Source organism: Salmo salar, chromosome 11 (genome assembly GCF_965601325.2).
Source record: "Salmo salar chromosome 11, fSalSal1, whole genome shotgun sequence".
Taxonomy (NCBI): Eukaryota; Metazoa; Chordata; class Actinopteri; order Salmoniformes; family Salmonidae; genus Salmo; species Salmo salar.
The window spans coordinates 108,372,861-108,381,932 of NC_138301.1; the positions used below are offsets into that span (position 1 = coordinate 108,372,861).

General features: G+C 41.3%; 1 protein-coding gene and 1 long non-coding RNA gene across 3 annotated transcripts; one reads left to right on the forward strand and one right to left on the reverse strand.

The window, feature by feature from the left end:
- The first annotated feature begins 591 nt into the window (after nucleotides 1–591).
- gtf3aa (general transcription factor IIIAa) lies at nucleotides 592–5,914 on the forward strand. 2 transcript variants are annotated; one of them, XM_014129321.3, is made up of 9 exons: nucleotides 592–904; nucleotides 1,441–1,541; nucleotides 1,619–1,724; nucleotides 1,848–1,939; nucleotides 2,190–2,272; nucleotides 2,373–2,456; nucleotides 2,584–2,813; nucleotides 3,013–3,063; nucleotides 3,265–5,914. In XM_014129321.3, the coding sequence occupies exons 1-9, from the start codon at nucleotides 785–787 to the stop codon at nucleotides 3,463–3,465; spliced, it is 1,068 nt and encodes a 355-aa protein (XP_013984796.1). In that variant the 5' UTR covers nucleotides 592–784; the 3' UTR covers nucleotides 3,466–5,914. The 2 variants fall into 2 exon arrangements, with proteins under 2 accessions (XP_013984796.1, XP_013984797.1); XM_014129322.3 differs by having other exon boundaries at nucleotides 2,199–2,272.
- LOC106563601 (uncharacterized) lies at nucleotides 3,596–7,688 on the reverse strand. The gene is made up of 3 exons (XR_001319293.3): nucleotides 6,726–7,688; nucleotides 6,219–6,359; nucleotides 3,596–3,896 (listed from the first exon to the last, which is right to left on the reverse strand). It is a non-coding gene; the product is annotated as an uncharacterized LOC106563601 (long non-coding RNA).
- Nucleotides 7,689–9,072: the final 1,384 nt, after the last annotated feature.

Sequence of the window (9,072 nt, forward strand, 5' to 3'; positions counted from 1 at the left end):
TCCATTATGCTCTGGTTTGAAACGCGTTGTATGAACTGGCGAGAGCTTTCAGAGCTAAAGGTTAGCTGATGACCGCTAGCAGTGGTTAGCTGACTGATAGTTGATAGCTGGTAGCTAGCTAGCTATCTTCTTGAAATCAAGGCCGGTCCGGACCGGATAAAGACATATGTGGACTTGAAATCAAGGCCAGGGCGGGTGGACTGAACGTCTTTTCAACATCTATGGACGTCGGCGTCAGAGGGTGCTCACTGGGGTGTCTCTAATCTACTTCCTACACTTAGACCAATGATATATTAAAAACATAAAATATGTTTACATAATTGGTCTCAATACTGCTTAATATAACAATACATTTTTTGAGAAACAATATACATTATTGTCTCAACAATTTGTTTTGCTTTTTTATTTGCGTTCAATACTGAGCAGCTCACTCCGCATAGGATTCCCGTCTCCACAGGCACCGAGAATGCCGGAAACGGGGCACTCCGTCTGCCAAAACGAGTGCAATGGCTTGCTGGGTCAGCCTATTTTAAACGTCGAAAGAAAAATACCCAAATGTGTCGACAAAACACAGAAACAACGTGTCCATTTTGACGTAGTATAACAATTTTGTACAAAAATATACACTTTACTGACGCAATTGGTGACTGGAATGGTATTTAGTTATCTTAATTTTACAGCCCCCCTCTTTAGAGCCAACATGGTAGCGACGTAAGGTCTTCTTCCTGTCAATTCCGCACGTGTGTGGGTCAACGCCACATTGTAGTCCTCGCCTTGTATTATTATGATGGAATTAAGTCAGCAAGTACCGCGCAAAAGTTTTATATGTTCATTCTCTGACTGTCATGCATCGTACAACAAAGCATGGAAACTAGATGCTCATATTTGCAAGCACACAGGGCTGGTGAGTACAGCTAACTGGTCAGCTAACCGCTAGCTAGCAACATTTTGAGACATGCCATGGACACCGGCAAGTGAATTTTGTATTCCCTGTATTTGGTCTGTAGTTAGGCGATTCCGCTGCCAAAATAGGTTTTGACGTAATGCTGGGAAGTTAAAGCCTGAGTTCGTGCTTCAGCACAATTGCAGCCCCGCTACGTGGTTTGATAAAGCTGCTGGGGGAATTAAACCAGTCTCAAACTGATTGCCAGTCCTTGCATTCACAGCAGTCTGTCTCTGAGATCGACGTTGTGAAACGTTATACAGACTTCAATTACGATATAAAACAAACACCAGAGTAATATGTTTTTTTGTAGTTCAGATGAGACAGTTAGACTAAACCAAGTTTAGTACAAAAGTAGTTGCCAATGTTTTCTTGTTCTTCAAGAATCAATGGGTATTAATTGAACAGAGGAAATATTCCACGTTGTGCATTTAATTCCACCACCACACGATTTTTTTCCCTCTACAAATGCTTCAATTTTTTTCTATATTCTGCAGAAACCATTTGTGTGTGAACATGACGGCTGTGACAAGTCATTCTGCGACAAGTACCACCTAGCTCGGCACCAGTTGAGCCACAGTGGAGAGAGACCCTTTAGGTAGTATTTGTTATTTAGCCAGCTAGTGCGGACATTCCAGACAAATTGGCTGCAAGTGTTGTTCTGTTTGTTGACAGATGTACAGTAGATAGCTGCACGGAGGCCTTCACCACAAATTACAATTTGAAGAAACATGTTAATCGCAAACACAACCATGATGAGGAGAAACTGTATGAATATGTGGTGAGTTAATCTGACTACATTTATTGGTTTTAGTCAGCCAAGGTATAATGAAATGCAGTACTTGGCTAACAGGTGTGTAATTTGCATTGCTGCCATAATTGTTTTACTCTTCCATGTTTACAGTGTAGCTTTGAGGGATGTGGGAAAGTGTTCAGGAAGAACAATCAGCTCAAGTCACATGAGTGCCAGCAGCACACCAAACTACCTCCCTTTCAGTGAGTAAATTAAGCTGTTTGTTATGCTAATGGCATTACCCCATGTTGTTGGTTGAAAACAGATGTCCTGGAGTGAATGTAAATTAATTTTAAATATGAAAGATTTGAGCCCTGTGAACTGAATATCCAGGAGATTGTAACCCAGTACAATACATGCCTAGCACTCCTAGCTTTGGTCTAGAGAACAACACTTATTAGTGGTCAGTGCAAGCTTGTTATACTGATCTGCCTTTGTCTTTCTCGCTCACTGGCTTTATAGCTGTACCTTTGAGGGCTGCGAGAAACGATTCACTTTCCCCAATAAACTACGGCTTCACGAGAAGGTGCACAGAGGTAAGATTTATCTCCTGATCTTGCAGCTGGATTGTCTGAGAGTGACACTGAGCCCTGTAGGAGACTAACGCTAAAATGTTGTTGTTTTTCTCTCTCACAGGCTACCCCTGTGAAAAAGATGGCTGTTCTTTCATCGGAAAGACCTGGACTGAGTATACTAACCATAGGAGAGACGTACACAGAGGTATGCTGTCTGACACCTTATGATTGACACATTGCTTTCAGAATAGTATGTGTACAAAAACAATTACAACAATGTATGTCTCAGAGGTCAATGAAGGTCGCTGCAAGGTGATTGTTTGTGCCTCCAGCCCTTTTTCAGTGTAATGAGTGCAACAAGGTGTTCCGCGACACCTGGTTCCTGAAGCAGCACCAGCGTGTCCACGCAGAGGAGCGCCAGGTGTTTATCTGTCCCAGGGAGGGGTGCCAGAGGTCCTTCACCACGCCATTCAACCTGCAAAGCCACATCGGCTCTTTCCATGAGGAGCTACGGCCTTACACCTGCCCCCATGAAGGCTGTGGAAAGACCTTTGCCATGAAGGTATGGATACCTGACCAGAGTCTTGTTGTGTTGCTACCAGATTCACCTCACTCTTATTAGTCAAAATCAGCTTCTGTATCTGAAGGTGCATTTGTATGGGAGAGTTGTCCTCACAAATTTTCGGAACAGTGAAAATGTCAGTGATAACATGGATATATGGACCTATGTTCCCTGTAATAGAAAACTCTGTCTTTCGCAGCAAAGCTTACAACGCCACGGTGTTGTCCACGATCCAGAAAGGAAGAAACAGGTTAGAATAGGCATGCCATGTATGCTTGAATACGTTCATTTTATTTGAACACACACTTCTTGTAGCCAGTACTTACACCTTACATTTTGTGCTGTTCCTCGCATCCTATGAAAATGGTTAATACATATTATTGTTTATTGATTTGTAACTGTTAGTGTTTCAGCCCTGTATTAGCTAACGATCCATTTTTCATGTTTGCAGAAGAAACCCCGACCCAAGCGATCCCTGGTTTCCAGACTGAGTGGTTACAAGCCCAAGAATAACAGTCATCTAAAGCCCCATGCAGCTTTGCAATCAGAATCCATTGTAAGGGGTCAGTCAGAGCAAACGAACACTGTTGGATCAGAGCCTATTACACTGGTATCCCTTCTTCAGGACACAGTCTTTTGCAACTCTGGTTAAGAAATCAAACCGTGACCACCCGACCGGATTTTGCCATATGGCAGTATTACTTTCAGTGCCAATTGGATAAAAATTACTCCAGACAACCCCCCCCCCCCCCCTCATAAAAACATGATATTGCCTTCGCTAGTTTAGTTCACTGTGGTAGATTTTTAATTTGTATTTAAGCTCATGAGTTTACACGCACAACTGTTCAGTTTGATTGTATTAAGTAAACCGCTGTGTGGTCTGTGGGGTGAGCTGTAGGTGATATGTTGGGCATGGTGGGCTGTGAACTGGTATCAGGATGGTGCTGCGGCAACTGTTCATTTCTTTGACTTCCTTCCCAGAAGGTGGACATAGGATGCACATGGCAGTTCTGCCATATTGGATGACTTTGGGTTTGGAAAGAATTCCCAGCACCTCTGTTGCACTATCTCCAGGGTTGTGTCCTGCAGTCAAAACCATAAAAGTATGGAATGCGTTTGGGTCTTTGCGTGTCAAAAAAGATACATGTCAAATAACACTATTTGACTCGTTAAATAAGATTTTAATTTGACAGTCAAATAACTAAATTCTATTATTGAATGTTGTGTACTGAATTTGCACGTGCAAGCAAGCGCCACCGCTACTATCAGTAGCACTGTCAAAGCTGTACAAAAAGAGTACGCAAACAAGCACACGCCGGCCGGTTGGTAATAAGGCATTATTTGTTCGACCGCTACTTCTGGGGTAGCTAGCTAGCACCAATACAACCAGCCTGAAAACAATGACCAGTAGAAACTGCAGTCATTTTTATTATTCTTAACAATGATTTAGGAATCCTTGTAAGTATTAGCTTAGGTGTATTGAAACTGAACTTCAGTTCATGAAAATAAATAGCTAGCCAACTACTTAATTAACCCTGTTGCCCAAAGCTAACGTTATAAGAAGCCAGCTAGCTTCATCTGGCTTGTGAGGCTCAAACGGACCGGGGTATGTCTTGTGAAGTTGGCCACAATAGGATTAGGCACAATAATGGAATATGCGCTTTGCCTTCAAAATAAAAGTACCTCTTTGAAAGTGCCGCAGAAGGTTACAATTGGTGGAATCATGCAATATTTAGACTAGATCATGTTAAACAAGGTTGGAATGTGAAGCAATGAAATGGGATATCAGTCTCGTCAGTGACACCCACAGAACACAACTGTGAAGAGATAATGCAAATATTAGCGTTGTAGCTCTTACCGTGTGACTGTGAAATCACCTCCCCAGTCAGCCTATTGTGTGTATTGAAATTCATATTGCACTGTAGAGCTTTACCTAAGGATTGGGGAACAATGAAATTAGGTATCAGTCTTCTCAATACCCAATATATATTTTTCCCAACGTCCTAAAGAGTTATCAGACTACAAAACATCCATGTAGTATTGTTTTTTTCCTAGGGAATAATGTTCAATACACATATTAGGTTGACAATAAATCTGGCTCAATTCAGTTGTCTCGCAATAAGAGCTACAATGCTAATGTTCTCTGGGTGTCACTGAGTAGACTGATACCCCATGCCATTAATCCATAGGTAAGGCTGTACAGTGAAATAAGTATGCCCCCAATGCAATTCTTAAGTCTAGTACATCCAGTGTGATCTCAACAGATTTGTCCAATTAACAAATTATTGTATTTTGTTGATTTTATATAACATTCCAACCTCGTGTATAATGATCTATTCAATTATGGCATAATTCTACAAGTTGTATTCATTTGCGTCACTGTCAATAACATACTTTAATTTTGAAGGCAAACCGCAAAGTCCACTATTGTGGCTAATCCTTATTGTGGGTAGTTTCACAGATGGGTCTCGACCACCATTAATCAAATAAGAACGGTTTTATAAATTAGGGTTATTTTAGAAGATGCTAGCTAGCTATAGCTACTGAAACGTCGTTTTGCTATGTTTCTGGGGAAGAACATTGTTTGCGTCATCAGCTAGCTAGCTTTTTTTATGACCAGCACTGTAGGTGCGCGAGACAACTTTACCAGCATCATAGCATACGTATCGATGAACCGTTGTGACATATGAAATACAAGTGAGAGTGTAATGGATGTGTAATAACTACATACAAAATTAATGAACGTGTTAAATTATTATGTGACGTGCAGTCATATTCAGGTCCTGATTGGTCAACAAGCTTATTTGACGACGTGTATCTTTTTTGACACGCGAAGACCCAAACAGCGTTCCATATAGAAATACAACATTAACATTTGGCTTATTCCGCATTTGCACATCTCAGGAAAGTCAACATGGAGTCCTTGTACAGACAATAGGGCACACTCCTTTTTCTGTCCACAAGAATACATTTTTATTTATTTATGCATGTCTGAGCCTAGTTTGTTGCTAACGAGTCTCTTTGTTCTGCCAAAGGAAAGTTGTTGTACATATACAGAATTGAATGTATATTTTTGCAATAAAAAGAGACTAACCAACTAACTATTTTGCTGGTTTCAACTACAGAATAGTGAAGAGGTATCTAGTTTGTCCAGGTTGACACATTTTGGTCTGAAATGGGAGGTTTACTGGTTGCAATACTAATGGAAAGCTGTTCTCTAGTTCCATGAGCTTGTTAGGGAGATGACGTACATGAAGATGGTAGTAGTCGCTATGCATACAATTCAATCATGTCTACAGCGTCTTTGAAACAACAGAATGGTGAATAGCATCTGTATACGATAAGTGTTTTAGATGATGTGCATCAGACAGGTAAAGGTAAACCAATCCCAGATAGATATCTCACCAGTGGCTGTACATGTTCCATGCATCCTGTTCTCAGAGTGCTTCTGACACGGTGCTTTTTATCCAGCCAATTCTGGACCTGCCGCAGCTTGGTTAGAAGATCATGGTTACCAATGTCAGAGGAAATGGTGAGCTCCTTTACCTGGGTAGTAGTTTTTGTTCTTATTTTAGATCAGAGGGGTATACTACAAAGCAGGTTCAATGAGTTAGCCAGCTAACTTTGATAAACAACCAGAAGTAACTGGATTTTTGGGGTTCATTAAGAAATCTAAACTATTTTCTTTTGGTTGTTGAGTCAGAGGCCATGCCCATTTCAAGCTTACCTTTCCAAAAAATAAAGTTATTTCAGAACATAGCTTACTAACTCATTGAACCTGCTTTGTAGTATATCCCTCTTATAGGAGAAAAGGCATTTTAGAGAATTCGGATACAACCACTGTGTGCAAGGTAGAGGTAGATGTACATGTGTCTGGTGTAAAACTGTTTGTATATGCTAAATATTACACACCTGTCTTGGCTTTCTGTTTCTCACCGAGTTTGAGCTGCTCCTCGTGGATATGTTTGCCAGTCATTAGACGGGTGGATCTTTTGTTTTCGTTGAGGCACCAGTTTTAGCCCATTCTCGTCCATCAGTCTGAGGACATCAACTCGATGCATGGTAACCATGTTCTCGCCAGTCTCACTAATCACCTGAAGGTGGCGCTGGTGGATCTTCCGGCCAAGACTACCAATGGCACGGGCTCGGGGATCCTGCTTCTTCTTGTTAGGCACCTGCCCTTCTCCAGTTTCATCCACTGGTGGACAGTGGAGACCATCCAAGACAACGGTGCAGTTACACATTTCCATTGTATGATAGGAGCCCAGACCCAGAGGCTATTCTCCAGGAGCTGGGAGTACCACCACAGACCCCTCTAGGTGCATGGCAGAGACCACCTCAGACAAGCACTAGACATTCTGGGCAGAACACAGAGAGAGTGGTTTACAAACGTGTACAGGTTACTAGGCATATTGCCACAAGAAATAAGCTGTCTAGAAGATATGTTTACAAGCCAGAAAATGCATGTGAACGTCCATCGACAACTCTCCTATTTGACAAACATGGAAGTCGGCTAGCTACAGCTAGCTAACAACGTTTGACAAGGAGAATTAGCACCCTGTACGAATACATAGAGCGAAGGCACGAGACAATCAGCTTCCAGATCGAACAACAGGAACAAATACGTTTTTTTAAAAGTAGATTTTATATTGTATATTATTTTAAATACGTTTTCGCATTGCTTTACGAGAGGCTTTATTTTCCATACTGAATGAAAATGGGGTCCTGTCTCCTTAACGGTTTTTGGCGCAGCATGATGACATTGTCGCAGAATGAATGATGATCTTTCTGTATTCATTTTGTAGTTTTCTTTATTAGACGTCGTTGCAGTCACTTTCTTATTATGTTGATAGCTAAACTTGGGCTATAATTAATAATGGATAGGCCACTGGCACTGCGGTACTATAGACTAGGTTACAGCTGCTGTTTATATTAGCCTGATCATGGGCTAGACTAATAGTTATCGAATGGTATTCTAAGCAAACCTTGTGATTCCACATCTAAGTTTGATTTTGAATAGGCCTAGTCATTTGAAGGCAATTGGTCTTTCAAACGAAAGAACAAATCTCATTGACATGGCATATATTTTAAATAAATTCCATTCATTTGGCAGACAATCGAAGATATAATGACATAAAGGAACTGAAATAAAAGCGGGGTCTTTAAAACAGACCAGTGCAAGCGTAGTGCGCGCACGGGTCAGCTTTCGCTCGCTCATCTGAACGTAACTCGGGTTGACACAGTTTGACCCGTCAATACCCTACTCTGCCAGTCTTTGTTTTGCACTTTCTTTCATAAGCACTACATTTTAGCCTTTATATTTAGCCAATTTGATGTTATATGCTCATGTTTATCAATAACCTACTATCTATTTTATATCCTTACTTTTTTTCTCCATGTGTTCTTGATTTATTTAGTCATAGGAACTTGATATGTTCAGTGGGGCCTTTATTTAAAGAGTCCCTTTTATGTGTTTAATGTACTCTGCTAGAGCTTAGTGAGGGAAAAAAGCTGACTGATAAACAAAGGTGCTTTTCTATAGCTCTCAGAGGAGAGCACTTTGAAAGGAGGAGGCGGTCATGTTTTTGTTTATATTGCTTTGGATGTTTGCAAACATTGTCAGCCTGTTTGCTAAATTAGCCTATATTTTCTTCCTTAAAATTCCACTGGGTAATGATCTGGATTGTAATTTCTGACACATACTTGAAGTCTGCAGTGATAGACTCATTGTCAACAAAGTTTTTGAGATGTTCAGTGGGCTCTGCGGTGTGGGGTTATCCCCTGCCCAGGCCTTGGTCTATAGAAATAGTAAATCGAGAGATTTTACAGTCAGATGAGCAGCAATAGATTAATTTGTTTAACGCTGCCTGGTACAAAGAGAGTCTAATCTTCGCTTTCTTCAATGGCTTTAACCTCAATGTCAGAGAGCGGAGCAACGTCTTGGAGACCCGTCTCTCGAAGGCGCACGCAGTGTCACCTGCCCAGCCACAGGTGCACCCCCTTCACTTAGGCTGCTTCTCAATGTTTTAGCTGCAGGAAATGCAAAAAAAAGCATAGGTCAGAGGTTGCAGGGGAGGCGGTTGCTATGTTATAGCCTGGTTTGAGGATAAGAAAGCGAGTGCTCGTTGGTGGGTCGTGAGAGAGGAGAATAGAGGCAGCGCTTGAGAAAGCTTTGGGGCTTCATTTGTTACAGAAAACACAAAAAAAGACTCAAAGTTAAAAAAGAGACCTCTGACATAGAGAGAAATGTCTCTGTCAG

Excerpts from the sequence above, each read along its gene's own strand:
- gtf3aa (XM_014129321.3), top strand. The coding sequence starts at position 785 with ATGATGGAATTAAGTCAGCAAGTACCGCGCAAAAGTTTTATATGTTCA. Across the intron at positions 1,725-1,847 it reads AGAAACTGTATGAATATGTG|TGTAGCTTTGAGGGATGTGG; the intron begins GTGAGTTAATCT and ends CCATGTTTACAG. Across the intron at positions 2,457-2,583 it reads TAGGAGAGACGTACACAGAG|CCCTTTTTCAGTGTAATGAG; the intron begins GTATGCTGTCTG and ends TTGTGCCTCCAG.